This window comes from Anolis carolinensis, chromosome 6 (genome assembly GCF_035594765.1).
Source record: "Anolis carolinensis isolate JA03-04 chromosome 6, rAnoCar3.1.pri, whole genome shotgun sequence".
Classification (NCBI taxonomy): domain Eukaryota; kingdom Metazoa; phylum Chordata; class Lepidosauria; order Squamata; family Dactyloidae; genus Anolis; species Anolis carolinensis.
In genome coordinates, this window is record NC_085846.1 from 21,561,406 (window position 1) to 21,582,585 (window position 21,180).

The window sequence follows — 21,180 nt, forward strand, 5'->3', positions numbered from 1 at the left end:
CTGAATGCCATCGCCCATTTCCTGCTTTGAACTGGGTTCACTCTGAACAACACTCTAACAACAAGGGCATTCCAGACATGAAACAATCAGGGCCAGCTAACACCTTCCCAACAAAACATTCCCCCAGGGAGGAAGCAGCCAGGGTTTGAAGCTGAAAGCCCATTATATCCATAACATTCTACAAAACTGCGGCCTTCAGACTTGCCTCCAACAGACAAAACTAACAGCCAGAAATATTGTATATTCACATACTATAGAAACTAACATATACTAACTACCGCCAATTCTTCAGTACTTTATTTCCAACACCACCACAATTTGCCACATCATCACGTGGCCGGGCACAGCTAGTGATTTCATATAATGCCATTCCAATATAAAGAATGAGGTCATAAAGCAAGCTGTGTTATGTGTGAGATGTTGCAAGGAAAAGCAGTTGGGAGACACCAGGCAGAAAAGAGCGAGGCAGCATTCAAGTGTGATCTCCTGCCAGTGAAAGGTTAGCGACTGGGAGCCAAGGATTTCCTCAAATCAGCCTGCAGGGACAGAGGGGCGGGAAGGGTGAGAATTTTCCTCTCGTTGGTTGTTGCTCTTTGCTTCTTGTCTTCCACACAGAAGGAGTTGGACAGAGCCCTCAAAAAGCAGTGTGCCTGCTGCTGCCAAGGCATTTGATCAGACTCCAGATCCTAGCCATGTTGGACCTGTATACAATTGCGCTGGGGCTGCTGATTCTTTTGCCCCTCCTGGGAAACATTTTCTTCCCCTACCTTTGGCTGGACCTGGTCTACTTATTTACAATAGTGAAACGTGGATACAAATGCCTCCAGTGTCTTCGGCAGAATCCTCCTGTTACCCTCCTGGATGTTTTTTTGGAGAAAGTCAAGAAACATCCCAAGAAGCCACTGATTCTCTTTGGAGATGAGGTCTATACCTACCAAGACATCGACAAGCGCAGCAATCAGGTGGCCAGAGTGTTACAGGGCCATGTGGGGCTGAAAGAATGTCAAACGATGGCCGTTTTCCTGAAGAATGTTCCTGCCTATGTCTGGGTCTGGATGGGCTTGGAGAAAATTAGCTGTACCATGGCTTGTATCAATTACAACATCCGATCAAAGTCCCTGTTACACGTGCTCAGCTCCTGCGATGCCAAAGTGCTATTCACCACTCCAGGTGAGCTACACTGTGTGCTTATATCCAAATGGGGATCAGAGATGTGTTTACGTTTTGTTCTCTTTGGTCATTGTCCTATTCCCCCCCATAACTTTCTCAAAAGTTTTGTATAAATATAACCTCTCCTGCATTTAATTTGAAAAACTATTTGAAAACTGCTGTAAATGCAGGAAACAGAGCGAGGAGAATCTGTGTCAAAAGTCATAGATACCACTCAATATCTAGCTGTTAGTTTGAATTTCTCTTAGCAATACAGCTTCTAGAGCCAGGAAAGCTAGTTTTCTGCAAAACTAATTGGTCAAGAGACCTGGGTGTGTAATTTGAAAGAAATATATATGGTTGACTGTATTCTGGAAGCAATGGGTGTTGTATAGGTCTGGCTCTCAGGCTTTGAAGGATGCCTCTACACTGGACAATTAATACAGTTTGACGTCACTTTAACAGTCATGGCTTGATGCTATAGAATCATAGGAATTGTAGTTTTACAAGGTCTTTAGTTCTCGCAATCATTGTTGGCGTCTCACCAAACTACAAATCCCAGGATTCCATACATTGACCCTTGATGATTAAAGTGATATTAAACTTCATAAATTCTCCAGTGTAGATACACTCAAAGACATGAATGGATCTTAAATTAGGAGCAGGTAGTTTTTAAAGGCTGTTACTGCTGGTCTGGCTTCTTAAGTAGTGCAAGAAAAACCCCCAAACTGACTTTTTGAATCCTTTCTCTTTACACAACTGCTCTGCATTCTATCCCCATTACACATTTGGCCCTAAATTTAACACTGCGAGATGAGGGTTTAAATCTCCACTTTGCCATGGAAACCCACTGGGTGACCTTGGGCAAGTCACACTATCCCAGCCTCCCAGAAAGGCAAAGACAAACTCCCTCTGAGCAAATTCTGCCAGAAAACCTGGCCATAGATTTGCCTTAGGGTCTCCATAAGAAAAACAACTAGAAGGCATGCAAGAAAAATAACTAGCATAAAACCATGTAATCAACAGCATTTCTAATGAATGGATTTATCCTTCAACAGTGGATTTATTAGAAACTGGTAATTGGATTTTTTCTGTTTTTGCTCTGGGTTGCTGAAAGATCCGTTTTCTCTCGGCCCATTATGTGGGGGCTCCCCAGGCTCCTCCTCCCTTCCTTTTAGGCATTTACGCTCTACTCTAGAGGAGAGCCGCTCAGCTGCAGGGAGGCAGGCACTTTAAGGAGGCTTCTTACCTGTTTCTTACTCTAGAGGCGGCACTTGACTGCAGACAGGCGCATGCGCTTTTTGGGCCTGCAAGCCACGCACACTTTCCATGTAATGGAGGCAAGTTCTCTTACTCCAGAGGAAGGTTTTGGCTGCAGGCAGGCATGATTTCTGGGTCTGCATGCCACACACACCTTCCAAGGCAAGGAAGCAAGTTTACTCTAGAGTTCCTTGGCTGTAGGCAGGCACACACACTTTTTTGCCCTGCACGCCACACATGCACTCTTTCCAAGGCAAGGAGGCTGCTCAGAAAAAGCAGGCAAAGATCCGGGATCAGCTCCCGCTTGCTTTTGTGTCAAGCTGATTTTTGTACTGGAAGTGGGCCTCCCGTTACGTCCTCCCAAAGGTGCCAGAGGTTTTGGCATCATTTTTCAAAAGTTTGTGACTTCTAACAAGGTCATGCCTTTCAAAAGATCATAAAATCTTCAAACAGTTATGGATATTTTAATTTTCCAAAATAGAGAAAGTAAATTAAACTATGAATTATAGATCCTGTGGCTACAGAAGGGGGGTGGGGTGGGAGTAAGTCATACTATACTCCTCCCTAAACTGCATATTCCATAATTCTACAGGATGTAATTAAAGTGAAATCAATTTCTGTTATGTGAAAATGCCACAGGTAAAGAAGATTCAGAGTGGAATCAAAACAACTTACTGGATTGTTGCCCAGAAATCCTTGTTTAAACACATGCACATCCTACCTCAAATAAACTATTGTGCAATTTTACAGACTAGCAATGTGTTTTATATAGATTTATTTTTTATAGACTTTTATTGATCATTTTGAAAACCAAATACAGATGTTGACAATTGCTTGTGAATTTCTGAATGGATCAGAAAACTATGTATGTTAACATAAATATTAAAATTATTATTTATTATTATGTTTATTTATACCCCACTTCAATAAAATTAAGAATTTACAAATGTGCAAACATTAAAACAGAATTAAACATCAATAGTACTGTTAAAAAAATCACAGTTAAAATCCATAAAAACATATTCAACATTACAAAATATAAAAGGATAACAGCTTTTCTTGACTTGGATTTTTATGTCAGCATTAGAGGAAAGGGGACATTTCTGCTGGGCTGGCGAACAAAAGGAAATCCATCCCTATTACTATCCTCACTGAATCAATAGCATTCTTTATTCATGGAAAGAAAGGAAAGCTGAACCAAATGAGTGCCAAAACAAATGCTGTTCCAGATTTTGTTGCCTCTATACAACTTTTGTCAATAGGGGTGCATTGAAAAGCTATTATTTATAATCAGATTACATCATTTTTCATTGTGGAATTTTGGGGTAGACGATTGTTTGCCAGTATTCCCAAACATGCAAGTTAGAAAGCAAGGTCTGACCAAAGATCTTTCTATACTCTTTGCCAGATTTTCGAGAAGTCATTGAGGATGTCCTGCCTATTCTAAAGAATGAAGGTGTGCAAGTCTTCTATCTGAGTGATGCCTCCCCAACTCCTGGTGTGGAAGCTTTGCTGGGACGGATGAAATCCAGTTCAACTGACCCAATGCCTGTCTCTTCCAGAGCCAATATAACCCCTAATTCTATATCCCTGTATATTTTTACTTCTGGGACCACAGGTGAGTCGAACTGTGTCTACGTTTACCTGAGAAACCCAGGTTAAATCTTTTCTGAGCAGTTGTAGTTTTACAAGATCTTTAGCTTTCTCTGCCACATAATGCTGGTGCCTCGCTAAATTACAACCCCAATGATTACATAGCACTGAGCCATGGCAGTTAAAGTGGTGTCAAACTGCATTGATTCTACAGTGTAGTTGCATCCATAGTTAGAATTATTGCCATAGGAATGAACAGAAGTAGAGTGCCTTAATGCTCATGTGTGAATCAATGTGGTACCTGGGCATACAAATCCTTTCCCCCCACATAAATATATTTGTAAGCTCTGCAACTTTGGTGAGAGTGACTGTCTCATCCCATACATTTTTCCTTAGTTATTCAAGCTAACACAGAGAATGTTGATGATAACAGAAAGATCAGAAGATTCAAGAAGTGAGGGATGGAAAGGCAGCAAGCTTGTTTTTCTAGACAGTGTAGGGTCTGGAGCACCAGCAAAACCAGGCAAGGGCAAAAAGCCAGTAGGCTGTTAGGAATTGTGGGAGTTGAAGTCCAAAACACCTAGCAGGGCCAAAGTTTGCCCATGCCTGAGCTAAACAATTGATGTGGTTCATTGTACTGTAATATGAAGTAGAGTCAACCCTTCACATTCACTAGGGTTGGGGTACAAGACTCCTGCAAAAATAGAAAGCCAGCTAAGAAGAATAAGCACTATTTCTTTTTTTACCTGAGAGAACACCTCCCTAGGTATCTCGAGCACCAGCACTAACCTCTGCCTGACATTTACCATAGAACGGGCATGGGCAAACTTTTTTGCCTTGGGTCCACATTGCGGGCCCGTCCACAAAAGCCGGGCTGGGCTGGGAGGGAGGGCAGCCGGCCAAACACTGGGTGAATGAGCCAAGGGGGGAGAGGGCCAGGGAGAGGCAGGGACCAGGAGGGGGTGGGGCAGGGCCCGGGTCATCCTCAGGTTCTCCTCCTGGTGGGATGCTCACCCCATCCTTCTGCCAGGAGGAAAATGAAACATGTGGCAATTGCCCCGATCCTCCTCCCCAATACTCCTCCCTCAATCTTCGGGCTGTCCTCTCAGCATTATGCCGGGAGGAGGGCGAGACAGGTGACGTTTGAGAGTGTGCCTTCCTCAAGTTGTCCTCCTGGCAGAAGTACAAGGCCGCTCACACAATCCTTATACCGAGAAGAGGGTTTGACACGAGGTGGCTGAGAGTGCTCCAGAGGGCTCTCAGCTGCTGTGTGCCTTCCTCCCCGTCCTTTCTGCATAAGAATGCTGTGGGCCACCACTTCCTTATGCCAAGAGGACAGGGAAAATGAGGAGGGCCTGAGGTAGGTGCCCGGGGGCCACATCTGATCCCCGGGCTTTACTTTGCCCATGCCCGCCATAGAATCATACTGCAGGATTAACAAATACTTAGATAAGTATTCTCTTTAGGAAGCTGTATATATATTTATTTATTACGGTCGATGACCAGCAACAATTAGGAAGCTGTAGTTCATTCATCGCAACTCTGACAGAAGTTGGCAGTAGAGGCATAGTGGATGACCTAGAGATTCCTACATTAATCCACAAATAATCAAATCTGTAAAAGTCAAACCTACATAGAAGGCTAATTGTGCTGCTTCTTGCTTGAGGGAATATTTGTCATTGTTAGATGAGCCCTTTCTCTTTCTCTGGCTTTCTCTAGGACTACCGAAAGCTGCTCTCATCACCCAGAGAAAGCTACTCACTGTGTCTGGCATGCTCAGTATATGTGGGGTGAAGCCTCAGGATATCATCTATACCCCACTCCCACTTTACCACTCGGCTGCATTGCTTATTGGAGTAGGAGGATGCTTGGAGGTTGGTATGTATAGAAGGGTTGAATACATAAGGGTTGAAACCCACTTCTACCTGTGTGTTGCAGACAATATATATATATGCTAATATGTTTGTCTAGTAGAAGAACTGGGTAGATGTGAGCAGTTTGAGAGATATTTTTGGTGAATTGACATCAAAGTGTAATGATTGTTTGGGAGAAGATTCATGCCCAGCTCTCTAGGCTTTCAATATGCATTTCATCATCTGAACCCTGAGATTTAAATAGGATTAATTCACAGTGTTTTTCGTAGAATCATAGAATCATAGAATAGTAGAGTTGGAAGAGACCTCATGGGCCATCCAGTCCAACCCCCTGCCAAGAAGCAGGAAATCGCATTCAAAGCACCCCTGACAGATGGCCATCCAGCCTCTGTTTTAAAGCCTCCAAAGAAGGAGCCTCCACCACCGTCTGGGGGAGAGAGTTCCACTGCCAAACAGCTCTCACAGTGAGGAAGTTCTTCCTGATGTTCAGGTGGAATCTCCTTTCCTGTAGTTTGAAGCCATTGTTCCGCGTCCTAGTCTGTGGGGCAGCAGAAAACAAGCTTGCTCCCTCCTCCCTATGACTTCCCCTCACATATTTGTACATGGCTATCATGTCTCCTCTTAGCCTTCTCTTCTGCAGGCTAAACATGCCCAGTTCTTTAAGCCTCTCCTCATAGGGCTTGTTCTCCAGACCTTTGATCATTTTAGTTGCCCTCCTCTGGACACATTTTCTGTGTAAGTGTTCTCTATACAAAGTATTAATCATGAAAAATCCTGAATTCCCCTTCCACCTTATGTAGTAGTAGTAGTAGTAGTAGTAGTAGTACAGTAGAGTCTCACTTATCCAACACTCGCTTATCCAACGTTCTGGATTATCCAACGCATTTTTGTAGTCAATGTTTTCAATATATCGTGATATTTTGGTGCTAAATTCATAAATACAGTAATTACTATATAACATTACTGCGTATTGAACTACTTTTTCTGCCAAATTTGTTGTCTAACATAATGTTTTGGTGCTTCATTTGTAAAATCATAACCTAATTTGATGTTTAATAGGCTTTTCCTTAATGCCTCCTTATTATCCAACATATTCGCTTATCCAACATTCTGCCGGCCCGTTTATGTTGGATAAGTGAGACTCTACTGTAATGTGTTACAGAGTCAATCTCCCTAATCTGAAATGCTTTGGATTTTGATCCCACACACCTGATTTTGGAATACTTGTATTTACATATACTTAGTGAATGAAGAATAAGGGAAAGGGGGTTAGTCACACATCCAACACCTGTCTTCCCTCTCCTCAAGGACCCCCTGTTCCACGACTATCAGACATCCAATGGATGAAAGGGTGCAAATTTAATCCTCCGCCCTTCCCAGGATGAGGGAGTTATGCAAGAAAGATGTATTTTTGGATAGCGGAGCAAGTGAACATTACTTTGCAAATAAAGATTACTTTTCAGAATTAAATGAACATGATTCTATAGTCCATGGAATTGGTTCTGAGGAGATTGAATGCACAGGGATTGGAAAGGTGACTCTTGCATGCTTGGATTCTGGAATCAATTTGACTCTCAATGATACATATTACAGCAAGGAATCTGATTTCAGTTGCAAAGCTAATGCGTGGTGGATGTCAACTTTTTTTCATTGACAATGGATGTAGAGTTGAAAAGGATGGAAAAGTAGTTCTAACTGCCCATGAGTATCGTGGACTGTTTAAAGTTAATTTTGCACCAGGAATTTCTGGACTTATAGTGTCAGAGTGTCAAAACAAGAACTGCTTTAAAATCTGGCATCAGAGATTTGGTCATGCTTGTGAAAATTATGTTTTGGATGCAAAGGAAATGTGCAGAGGTTTGCAGATCAATGATCAGGGCCGGCCGGAGAGATTTTTTAATGGGAAGCGGGGGTGCTGAAAAGCGCCCCCGCCACCGGCCCCGCCTCCCGCGCCCTGGCCCCGCCTCCCACGCTGCGTGGGAGGCGGGGCCAGGGCGATTAGTGAGGGGGGCGGGGCCACAGTTGGCCCCGCCCCCCGCCCAGCGTGCCCTGGCCCCGCCTCCCACGCAGCGTGGGAGGCGGGGCCAGGGCACGCTGGGCGGGGGGGCGGGGCCAGAGTTGGCCCCGCCTCCCACGCTACTCCCGCTTGCCCGTCTGGCCTGCTAGGAAAGGCCAGACGGGCGAGCGGGAGTAGCGGAGGCGGAGCCAGCTCTGACGCCGCTCCCCCCCCGCCCAGCGTGCCTTGGCCCCGCCTCCCACGCAGCGTGGGAGGCGGGGCCAGGGCACGCTGGGCGGGGGGAGCGGCGTCAGAGCTGGCTCCGCCTCCGCTACTCCCGCTCGCCCGTCTGGCCTTTCCTAGCAGGCCAGAAAGCAGCGGAGGTCCCTCCAGGCCGCGATTGCGGCCTGGAGGGACCTCCGCTGCTTTCTGGCCTGCTAGGAAAGGCCAGACGGGCGAGCGGGAGTAGCGTGAAAGCGGGGCCAGCTCTGGCGCCGCCCCCCCCGCCCAGCGTGCCCTGGCCCCGCCTCCCACGCTGCGTGGGAGGCGGGGCCAAGGCACGCTGGGCGGGGGGGGGAGCGGCGTCAGAGCTGGCTCCGCCTCCGCTACTCCCGCTCGCCCGTCTGGCCTTTCCTAGCAGGCCAGAAAGCAGCGGAGGTCCCTCCAGGCCGCGATTGCGGCCTGGAGGGACCTCCGCTGCTTTCTGGCCTGCTAGGAAAGGCCAGACGGGCGAGCGGGAGTAGCGTGAAAGCGGGGCCAGCTCTGGCGCCGCCCCCCCGCCCAGCGTGCCCTGGCCCCGCCTCCCACGCTGCGTGGGAGGCGGGGCCAAGGCACGCTGGGCGGGGGGGAGCGGCGTCAGAGCTGGCTCCGCCTCCGCTACTCCCGCTCGCCCGTCTGGCCTTTCCTCGCAGGCCAGAAAGCAGCGGAGGTCCCTCCAGGCCGCGATTGCGGCCTGGAGGGACCTCCGCTGCTTTCTGGCCTGCTAGGAAAGGCCAGATGGGCGAGCGGGAGTAGCGGAGGCGGAGCCAGCTCTGGCGCCACCCCCCCGCCCAGCGTGCCCTGGCCCCGCCTCCCACGCAGCGTGGGAGGCGGGGCCAGGGCACGCTGGGCGGGGGGGGGAGCGGCGTCAGAGCTGGCTCCGCCTCCGCTACTCCCGCTCGCCCGTCTGGCCTTTCCTAGCAGGCCAGACTGCAGCGGAGGTCCCTGTAGGCCGCGATTGCGGCCTGCAGGGACCTCCGCTGCATTCTGGCCAGCTAGAAAAGGCCAGACGGGCCAGGGCGCACTGGGCGGGAGGCGGGGCACCGTCAGGGCGGTGCCCCACCTCCCGCCCAGCCTGACGGCGCCCCCCCGGGCCTGCGCCCGAGGCGGTGGCGTCAGGTGCCTCCATAGTGGGGCCGGCCCTGTCAATGATTGTTGTAAAGAGAAGTGTGGAATCTGTTTGGAAGCGAAAGCACATGCGCCCAATGTTCCGAAGGACAATGGATTTGTGGCAGAGCGTCCTTTGCAGATTTTACACAGTGATGTCTGTGGTCCAGTTTTCCAGATTACGGAGAATCAATTTGTAGTATTACTTCTTATCTGCTTTTCCGTATTGTGTCGCACCTCAAGAGACACCAGGCTGCACACAAGACGTAGTCTTTTATAGTTTACTAGCTGTGCCCAGCCACGTGTTGCTGTGGCGTTGTCTGGTGGTGTTGGTGAGAAATTTGAGTTAGTGGTGGTATTGAATGTCTGTTGTATGGTTGTCTTTATGTTTAGTATGTACAGTAGAGTCAGGCCTCTCTGAGTATACAGCTATACTTTTTCTATGTGAAAAAGATAAGCAAACACTCTAAAGGTTCTAAACATAAAAAGAGATGTGAAATGTAAGGGCCACAGAAATAGTCAGGCCTCTCTGAGTATAGAGCTATCTTCTTTCTATGTGAAAAAGATAAGCAAACACTCTAAAGGTTCCAAACATAAAAAGAGATGTGACATGTCAGGGCCACAGAAATAGTCAGGCCTTTCTGAGTATACAGCTATCTTCTTTCTATGTGAAAAAGATAAGCAAACACTCTAAAGGTTCCAAACATAAAAAGAGATGTGACATGTCAGGGCCACAGAAATAGTCAGGCCTTTCTGAGTATACAGCTATCTTCTTTCTATGTGAAAAAGATAAGCAAACACTCTAAAGGTTCCAAACATAAAAAGAGATGTGACATGTCAGGGCCACAGAAATAGTCAGCCTCTGCAAACATTAGGATTGTATGATGTTGTTGTTATTATTATTATTGAGAGGCTGGGTGGCCATCTGTTGGGAGTGCTTGGATTGTGTCTGCATGGCAGATCGTGGGAGGTGTTCGCTGGCCCTGATTGTTTAGTGTCTGGCATTCCCGTGTTTTAAGAATGTTGTTTTTATTTGGTGTTGTGATTTTAAGCTTGTTAAAATATTAGGAGAGAGATTGTGTTGATTGTCATGGTTCATAGCATATATTTAAAATATAGAGTATTAAAATGGGTTGGATATTGTAGAAGGTTGGAGTGGAGATAAATGATTTGGATGATGGGCGGGCGCTAGGACCCAGGGGACAGCTTTTTCCCATTGCCTGCCTTCCCTGTTGCCGGCCGGCCATTATACTTTCTGTTTCCCTCCCGGGCATGGCTCCCGATGGGGCGTTGTGGGTTCTCTCCATGTGGAGGTGCCTGAAGTGATTTTGTGTTGTTTCAACCTTAAGGCGTGGATGATGGGTTGTGTTGTCCAATGTCGAGGTTGGGGGGCCCGTAGTTTAGTTGCTTTGCTCAGTGCCGCAATTCCATCACTCTTTTATATATATAGATTGAGAAACAAGTATAAGAATAGTTCAAAAGAGGTAAGAGTTCAGTTTCAAAATATAGTTACAAAACAAAGCTGTAATCCTCCAATCCATAGAAGCATAGCCATGAAACAAGATCCTTTTAAAGAAAGCCAAAGTCCCAAACACAGGAATATATCCAGGCTACAAGGTAATACCAAGTAATACTGCCAACCTAGCAGTTTGAAAACATGCAAATGTAAGTAGATCAATAGGTACCGCTCTGGTGGGAAGGTAACAGCGCTCCATGCAGTCATGCCGGCCACATGACCTGGAGATGTCTTTGGACAATGCCGGCTCTTCAGCTTAGAAATGGAGATGAGCACCAACCCCAGAGTCGGTCACGACTGGACTTAAAGTCAGGGGAAAACCTTTTACCTAACCTACAAGGTAATACAGGAAAGCAGACTTGAAACAGGAAAACCAACTTGGTTCTTGACTCAAGCTAAGAAGTTGCTTTTGACAAAGATCTCCCTCTCAGCAAATCCTTTTTAAAAGCATAGCATGAAATCATTCCTTTGCCCCTTGCCCTCTCGTTTGTTTGCTATTCGAAGACTCCTTCTCACCCCCCCGGAATTCCAGATGGCTAGCACAATCAAGCTCAGCAGCGCCAGTGTCAAGGTCGTCAAGGCCGCTGAGCCCATTAGTGTTATCAGAGCTACTTTCTGTTTCCAACACCTGAATTCCATCATCAGAAATAACCCCATTTCTTCCCATGGGAAAAACTCTTTGCCCTTCATTTCCCACAGCAGGCACACTCTGCAGCTGAATCCCATCAGAGTCATCCTGAAACTCATCCTGAATCTGATCCTGAATCTGAATCCCATCATTATGCACTTACATCCCAGAATCCTCATCAGACTCACACAAAGGCAAAGGCTGAGTCACAACATATTGATAGAGATGGTGAACAACAACAGATAACATCAATTAAAAGGATAAATAAAACCAATATATATTAAAATGTTGATATTATGGCTGACAGAGTTTACATGAACTTTCTTTTCTTCTTGCATCAGACTTTTTGTTGTTCCACAAGATTCATAATAACCTACTCCTTACCACCTTTCTCTCTCTCTCTCTCTCTCTCTCTTTGGCTTTCCTAAGGAGCTACACTTGTCTTGAGGTCAAAGTTCTCCGCTTCCCAGTTCTGGGATGACTGCAGGCGATATCATGTCACCGTGATCCAATATGTAGGAGAAATGATGCGGTACCTGTGTAACTCACCAAAGGTAACTGGGAGAAACCACATATGTTGGGGAAAAGAAGGCAAAATTGTATTGAAGCTTTTGCTGTTGAGTCTAGAATATAAGAGCTGGAATAATTTCAATGTTCTTGGAATAAAAATATTTAGAATAACAATTCCTAACTATGGTTCATGTGGAGCCCCAGTGGCGCAGTGGGTTAAACTGCGGATCTTGCTGGCCGAAAGGTTCGTGATTCAAATCTGGGGAGTGGGGTGAGCTCCCGTTGTTAGCCCCAGCTTCTACCAACCTAGCAGTTTGAAAACATGCAAATGTGATTAGATTAATAGGTATTGCTAAGGTACCTATTAGGTAAGGTAATGGCATTCCATGCAGTCATACTGGCCACATGACTTAGGAGGTGTCTACGGACAACACCGGCTCTTTGGCTTAGAAATGGAGATGAGCATCAATCCCCGGAGTCAGACTTGACTAGACTTAATGTCAGGGGGAAAGCTTTACCTTTACCATGAATTGGCTTTGACCTTCTGTGTTTCCCAAGAATCAGTAAAGGCCAATGGTCCATTCTCTAGAGTCTCTAGTTGAAAGTTAATCTGTGAATTACTGCCATTTGATTCCATATTGGGTAGAATGAAGGTTTGTCCACAACAGTCAAACCTGCAAATGTGGAGGGCTGACTATAAGAACCTTGTAGGAAAATCTAGCTGGGATCTTTTCAAGTCAGGATGAAAGAAAGCAATTTATAAAAGATCCCAGCCCAACCATTTAGAGTTGAGACACAGCATAGGCAAACAGCTGCTAATAGCACATCTGTATTACCATAATGATTGCCTTGACTAATTGCCTTGCAGAGGGACAATGACCGTGACCACAGTGTGCAGAGAGCCATAGGCAATGGCATGCGGATAGAGGTCTGGAAGGAATTCCTCCGTCGATTTGGATTCCTGCAAATCTATGAGTTCTATGGAGCGACTGAGGGGAATGTTGGGTTCATTAACTACACTGGGAAAGTTGGAGCTGTGGGAAGAACTCACTTCCTTCACAAGGTAATGAAGTGGAAGATGATTCATGATTGGAGATGTGATTGGTTAGGAGGAATCCTGCTATTATCTGCATTCCGTGAACAAAATCCTGCAGATATTGGCGTTTGAGTGTATAAATCGATAAGAGACTTGAGAGGAATCTTCTGAAGGTTGTATAGAAAAATTGTGGCAGCATTAATATGGGATTATGAAGTTACTTTTCCTGCTTTAAGGATTTGCTGTAATTCCTATACTAGAATAATAAACTCACAGGTCATGTGAGTCGTTCATAAAATACATTCTGCTGCTTGCACAGGAACTTCTGCCTTTGGACTGACATTTCCATTTCATGTTTGTTCCATTTCAGAAAATGACAATGTTTGAAATTGTTAAATACGATGTTGACCAGGATGAGCCAGTAAGAAACGAGAAAGGGCACTGCATCCCAGTAGCTGCAGGTAAGTTTGCAAAATCAGCATGCATATATAGATTGGAGTTATACTAAATATAGTATTATTTTTAGATGTCCTCTTCCTCTATACAAATGATTCTGTACATTAAGTGCAAACTCATTCTTTTAATGACAGCCCCTATGGAAAAAGATGGAAAGCCATGAGGATGCTAAATAGTTTGTACCAGAACTACATATCCATACACACACACACATACCTTAGTGGCCCAGGTAAAGTCATTCTGATTGGTCTGAGAAAATTTAAATGTCAATTGATTAAAAGTTTTACTCATTTAAAAAATATCCATTTTTCATTTTTTGGCAGTTGAGAGGGAATTTAGTTAGAAAGTTCAGTTAAGAAGTGAGAAGGGTAGTGAGTTGGGGTGCATCCACACTGTAGAATTAATGCAGTTTGACACCTCTTTAACTGCCATGGCCTAATGCTATTTTTAATTGTGTCAGAAACAACTTGAAAACATACTGCAAGTTGCTTCTGATGTGAGAGAATTGGCCATCTACAGAGATGATGTCCAGGGGATGCCCGGATGTGTTACCATCCTGCTGGGAGGCTTCTCTCATGTCCTCACAAGCTAAAGCTGACAGACGGGAGCTCATCCCATCTTGTAGATTCGAACCCGCAACCTTCAGGCCCAGTGTTATGAAATCATAGGAGTCATAGATTTACAAAGTCTTGAGCATTCTCTGTCAATAGTATCAAGGATCTCATTTATAAGTATAGACTAGAGCAACATATCTTCAGGAGACATTAAACAAATTATAGCCACAGAAATGGGACAAGGTAACCAATCCTGGGAGAAACTGGCAGCGAAGCCTACAGACTCAAAGGAGAAAGCTGTTTAAACTACTTTTATCCCACCTAGTTTTGTTCTTACATGATTTTAATCAAGCACATTACAACCCAGCAGGGAATCAGTGCTGCCGTTTTCTGTTTGAATGTATATGTTGAACAGGAAAACCTTTTCAGTGATCTGTTTTCATATTGTGATATTTTGCTATCTGAGATGGAACACTAAATTTGCACCTATGTTACTAAACCATGCCCTATGTTAAGGCATGTTATATCCAACATTGGACAGGTTTTGGTGTCAGTAGCAGAAAATTCCATAAGCACCTATCTTTACCTTTTCCCAGCAATAAAAGCACAAGGGACAGTAAGATAGTACAAAAGGTGCTGTCCTTTGGTCACATCCAATTGCCTGATTTGACAGCAGGTAAGAAACTGTATAGGTTTTTAATGGATTCTTAGATTAGGCATATATGCTAAATAACATTATGTAACAAAATTTGAAATAAATTCTGTTTCTGGTTTGAAAGTGTTATTTCTGTTTAATTGTGTGATACTCACTTTGAAAGTAGTTGTTATACTCCAGAAACTTCATTTTTGTGGCTGCCACAAATTATGTTGAATTGGTTGAGACTCAACGAGATATTTATTGAAAAACTATTGCAAAATGTGCTGCAGGATGTCTTGCAAAAACAAAGTTTTTGCAGTTTGATAAACTTTTTTCCATGTATTTGTGATAGAACCAATTAGGAAATGACATTTATAACCCAGGAACAAAAACTGTGTTACATAGTGTAATGTAAAAGAAATTCTGTTTCAGCTCACAACCCCTGAAAAAAGAAAATTTCAGCAATGTTCTGCTGAGCAATAATAATAAGGAATGGAACTGATCAATTCAGACCACTTCCAGTTTTGGTCACATCATTGTCATGATACATGGAATCTATTGTTAATATAATATTTTTCCAGATTATTTGCTAACAAGGCCAGAAAATTACAAATGATTGACTAGCTCTTGGCGTAATTGCAAGAGAATGAATGGCCAAGTGTATGGTATTACATTTAGGCAGAAAAAAAGGAATGCACAGATATAGGATGGATGATATCCATCTTGAAAACAGTCCATATGAAAGAGATCTAGGAGACTTAGCCTCCTTCTACACTGCTATATCCAGATTATCTGCTTTGAACTGGATTATATGGCAGTGTAGACTCATATAATTCAGTTCAAAGCAGGTAATGTGGATTATCTGATTTGATAATCTGGGTTATATGGCAGGGTAGAAGGGGCCTCAGTAGACCATAAACTGACCGTAGGTCAACAATGTGATGTGGCAGCTAAGAAAACCAAAGTGATTCCAGGTTGCATCAATAGGAGCATAGTATCTAGATCGAGGGAAAGAATATTACGACCTCATTTTGCTTTAGTAACCTGAATACTGTGTCCAGTTATGGGCACCACAGTTTTTGGAGAAGGTACTGACAATGTTTCCAGACAAGGGTGACCAGTCCACTACATTAAAGGACTGGAATGGCTTAGGGAACAAGGTATGTTTAGCCTAGAGAAGAGAAGGCTAAGAGGAGACATGATCACCATCTTTAGATATTTGAAAGGACAATATAGTGAGGAGGAAATAGCTTGTTTTCTGCTGTCCAAAGACTAGGACATGAAACAATGGATTCAAACTACAGGAAAAGAGATTCCTCCTCAACATTAGGAAGAGTTTGTTCAACTATGGAATACACTGCCTTGGAGTGTGGTAAAGTTTCTTTCTTTGGAGGTGTTTAAGTAGAGGCTGGCTAGCTATCTGTGAAGAGTGATTTAATGTTATATTCCTGTATGGCAGGGGGCTGGACTGGATAGCCATTGTGATGTCTTCCAACACTATGATTCTTTAGCTTATTCCTCCGGTTCTTTTTTACTCTGCAGGCGAAACAGGCTTACTAGTGTCCAAGATCACTGAGGTCACCCCGTTTTCAGGCTATGCAGGAGACCGCAAGAAGACAGAGAAGAAGATTCTTCGGGATGTCCTAAGAAAGGGAGACAGCTTTTTAAATAGTGGTGACCTTCTGATGCAAGACCATGAAGGTTTTATATATTTCCAGGATCGAGTGGGAGACACTTTCCGGTAAGCAACAGAAAACATCTATGGCATGGGTAGAATTTTCTCTTTTGCCTGTATTCACTGTGGTTAAGGACTCAGAACCCTGCAGAAGTGGAAATATATTTTTAAAAAGCTACTTTTTTTAACCTGGGAGAATATCTGTCTAGGAGGTATTCTAATGGAGACTGATCATAGACTCTTGCCGCAAGAACTAAAGGTGCATGGAAATGTATTCATTTTAGGAATCTTTAGTTTTTCCAGGACAGGATTATGGTCAGCATCATTCTGATGGACCTAGAAATTCTGAAAGAGAATGTATCAATCAGATCTGTGAATAATTAAATATGCACAGGTCAAACATGCAAATGTAGAGGGCTGTCCGCATTTCTGTACAGCTTTCCAATGCATAAGGATTCCTTAGGCAAAGAAATAATAAAAAAACAAGAAAAAACAAAACAAGAAAAACTAAAGAAAACATATTAAATACTCTTTAAGAATTCCTAAAAATAAGACTAGAATGCAGTTTTGAAACAATTAAAGCATTACTTTCAAACATTGAATGCCATCACATTTAAAATAATGATGTTGTGTTGGTGGCGGATGTACCATTGACTATGCTTGAGGATTGCTGTAACCAATGTACACTGCAATAATATACATATGTATATGCCAGTAAGTTAGCCTACCTTTGTCCAAATGGACTAATTTTCATACACCTGTGTTTATGGTCCCATCTACACAGACACTATAATCCATCTTGAAGCTGGATTGAGGCTGTGATGTCTACAAAATGTTCACCTCCAATGCAACCTCCAACAAGCATCCAGCCAGAAACTGTACTTTAAAAAACCTCACTGAAAAGCCCAAAATCTGCCACAATATTTGCTATAGACAATCACTGTATGGCTGCTATAGAACAGAGATCTACATGTGGAATACACATGAGGGCAAGGCTAGTGCTGGAACATTTGGATAAAAGAACCAGATACATAGGAAGGTAAACAAACTCCTTCGCCTAGAAAGGAAGTTGTTTTTCTTTCTTGCTTGCTTTGCTTTGAATTGCTGTATTGTAGATCCTTATCAGATAGGATGATTCTTTGCACTACATCTTGTCGGATGAGATAGGGAGAAAAATATTTCTTTCAATGGGTTAATCTGCAATCTGTGAATTTGTGTGGACTCCACTCCAGCTTCAATCTGGTTTCCAGGGTGTCTATGTAGGATCTTTGTATTTAGTGCCTATGTATAAAAACGAATCTGTTTTTCAACATCCTGAATTAGATTAAATCGCTGTGTGGAAGCACGCTGTCTACATGTATATACATGCAGAATATGTGCATCACCCAGGCAGGTGATGATGTGAATTGGCAAACAAAAAGCAAACCTTTGAGATGAATCTCCCATGACTTCTCCCTTGAGTAAGGTGTTATTATTAGCATAAAAGACACAATATTAACAACTCCTCTCTCATTGCAGCTGGAAAGGGGAGAATGTTGCTACTACAGAGGTTGAGAGGACCTTGGCAGCATTGGACTTCATTGAGGAAGTCAATGTATATGGGGTGCCAGTGCCAGGTGGGTCTCAAATGCAGTTATTTTTATCACATCTTCGTGATGCCCTATTTAATGTCCAAATGTATGACATGGGAAAGCTGTGACATCAGTACCTGATATCATAGTTAGGAATTTTTATTCCAAGTATTTTTATTATTATTCCAAGAACGTTATTATTCTAGCTGTTAAATATACTGATGTACTATTGTTTTTGGAACAGTGATCATTAGGCGCATCTATAAGTTACTATTCAAAATTACCTTCTCCCACTCAGTCTTGTACAAAGTAGACCACTTTCTTTAATGCAGGGCTAGACAAATGCTGACAGTCTGGGGAAGCATTTATAATGTATTTATTTATTTATTTATTTATTTACAGTATTTATATTCCGCCCTTCTCACCCTGAAGGGGACACAGGGCGGATCACATTGCACATATAAGGCAAACATTCAATGCCATAACATAGAACAGAGACAGAGACAGACGCAGGCATGGGCGGGACTCGAACAAATCACTCTGACCTCTTGGTCAGAGTGATTTGTTTCAGCTGGCTGCTAACCAGCCTGCGCCACATATTTAAAGAAATAGAAAAGTGGGAAGGCAAACTGTTTTGATACAAAGTGCCCCTGAACTGGCTCTGTTTTCCCACCATGGCATTTTAGCTATTTGTCTCGTAATTCACATTTAGTTCCCCACAGGATAAAGGTGCAGTGTGTAGGAAAAAAAAGGGAGGAGGGAACCATCCCTTCCTCTTGTAGAAGAAGCAACCCTTGGAGATTTTTCACATTTTTTGTGTGTAATATGTAATCCTATGATTTAAAAAAACAACTCTGGTTTGTTTCAGGGCATGAAGGAAAGACTGGAATGGCAGCAGTACGGCTGAAAGATGGGCTCTCCTTTGATGGAAAAAAGCTGTATGCACATGCCAAGGATTACATGCCAAACTATGCCATACCTCGCTTTGTGCGTCTCAGGGTGAGCATAAGAAAAACATCCAGAATAACACAAAAATTTGAGGGAGACCACACTGCAGATGGAATGATTAAATTAAGAAACACAGAGACCAGAGTTTGCAGGACTTGAGCTCATAGAGAAATCTTGGGGGTCTCTTATTCATAGAGATGTCATAAGTCGAAACTAACAGAAGGATCAATAAACGCAAATAAGGGCAATTAAGGAGGATGTGCCGTACAATGCCTTTATGGCTCTGATTATAGGCTTCCAGATGGACTCACAGACCAGCAGGCCTCCAATATAAGCCAACAATCAAAAGATTCAGCCATGGTTCTCCTGCAGGTTTTAGTGTTTGCAACCGGACACAATGAAAATCACCAAAGAATTAGGCAGGGAGTTCTTCCAATGTTCAGAGCCAAGTCTCATCCCTCTATTCTACTATATAATGTGACTAAATGATGTAGTCTAATTTGGGCTCCATGGGTTATTTTTCTTGCAGGAAGCCCTGGAGATCACTGAAACATTCAAACAACGCAAAGGTCAATTGGTGAAAGAAGGGTTCGACCCAGCCATCATCAATGACCCTTTATACTTCTTAGATGACTCGGAAAAATGTTACGTGCCCATGACTCAGGAGATCTTCAGCTCCATCACAAAGAAGAAACTGAAGTTGTGAAAGATCTTCCACAGGGAAACCAGGAGGAGGTGTAACTGGGAGACTCTTGACCTCTACCTGGGAAAGTGGAAGCTGCCAAACCAGATGATTAAAATCTGCCAACCCGGGGAACATGTTCTGATGTATGACAAACCTGTGTACATGAATGGCAGCTGGTGGTTCTCACATGATTGGGATGATGAATGTGCTCTACATTTTACTATGAACTCTAAAAGAGTTATCTGGCGCCTTATTTGCAGATCATGGATAGCTCATTTTAAAGTTCAAACTAAAACTCAGGGCAGATTTATCATCCTGTTGGCTGCCTCTCACTATGTATGTGTGCATGTCTGTGAAATAATCCCTTTGCTTTTTCCTGATGTGTCCACATGGGTTGTTGGTTCTGCATTGTACAGTATATATTGGAAACTATGTAGAAGATGCAGTGAGAAGGGTCTGGTGCTCTTCACTGTCTGGAATGCTTTTTCTTCCTATGATTCACATGTGTGTGCTGCACCAACTGATACAAATATAATCATAGGCCAAGTGTGCGACAGCAGATACTTATGGGGAAGTTCGATTTTGCCTACAGGAAGAAGATATCTTTCTCCATTGCCACATTCATATTTATTGTGGAGACCCACCTCTGTAACAGATAGAACCATTCTTTTAAATATGGTCACTGAAACTTAGGTGAAGTCACTCTCTGCCTCAGAAGACACAGCAAGATTTAATTCCCCTTAAATGGCTACACTATGAGTTTCTAGTTTACCTTACCCTAGAAACAATATCACACTATATTATAGAAGCTTTTATGTAGTCAGATTATTTACACAGGTAAAATATCAGAAGACCTAGAATAATAATTTGAATAATTACTTCATCACATGCAATAAAATCAGCTTTTCTACTCCTCCCCCACCAAACTCTGCCGCTTGCGTCCTGAACGCAGCGTTTTGGTGACGATGCAAAGCTGCAGGAAGGGATGACCGGCTGGTTGAGGCAGAGTCTGGTGGGGGAGGAGTTGCCAAGCTCATTCCTCGCTATGATAAGTGCCTAGATTTGAATGATGACTATGTTGAGAAGTAGTATTTGGGTGTGGCTTTCAACAGCATATGGTAAATGTTTTCTCCTATACTTTGTTCATTTTTAATTCAAAAACGCAATCTACTTTCTGGATAACCCTCGTATATCTAGCAAGGAAAGCAAATTTGGTGTCCATGAAGGAAAACCATGGTGGCAGTCTGAGAAGGGAGGGAGAAGCACTGCACCACTAGTGCTTGCCATTAATTTTTAAATCCCGTCCTCTTCCAAAATGTGAAATTTGTAAAATGACTGATTGTTGTGTAAGATGAGAGAGGAAAATGTATTCCAAACCTGGGCATTTTGTTTTCAAAGAGCATCAAACACAATTCCACCTGTTTGCTTGAAAGAATGTGCTCACTGTTTATGTTTTTGGTGCGATGTGAATTAGCAGAATAGAAAAAAAAAATTAAAATGTTGGAAAAAAATCATAAAATGCTGTGGATGGCAGAAACTGGATTTCTTAATTGTTACAGTTGCAGTGCTAATCAATAGCTGGTACTTGGTATGTTTCTATAATCTTTTTAGATGTTTCAAAATGTAATGGGATATTCAATTTGGGATTGCAAACTCCTAACATCCCCCCATTTTGGGATGTCAGCTAGAAGCTACTGGGATTTGAAGACCAGTAATATTCGGAGAAC

General features: G+C 43.4%; 1 protein-coding gene across 1 annotated transcript; it reads left to right on the top strand.

Annotated features, from left to right (window-relative positions):
• The first annotated feature begins 383 nt into the window (after window positions 1-383).
• Window positions 384-20,972, top strand: LOC100562163 (long-chain fatty acid transport protein 2). The gene is made up of 10 exons (XM_062984627.1): window positions 384-1,170; window positions 3,818-4,027; window positions 5,722-5,880; window positions 11,811-11,935; window positions 12,760-12,954; window positions 13,298-13,388; window positions 16,117-16,315; window positions 17,768-17,865; window positions 18,689-18,819; window positions 19,298-20,972. Exons 1-10 carry the CDS (start codon window positions 693-695, stop codon window positions 19,472-19,474), a joined length of 1,863 nt encoding a protein of 620 aa, XP_062840697.1. The 5' UTR covers window positions 384-692; the 3' UTR covers window positions 19,475-20,972.
• The last annotated feature ends 208 nt before the right edge of the window (window positions 20,973-21,180 follow it).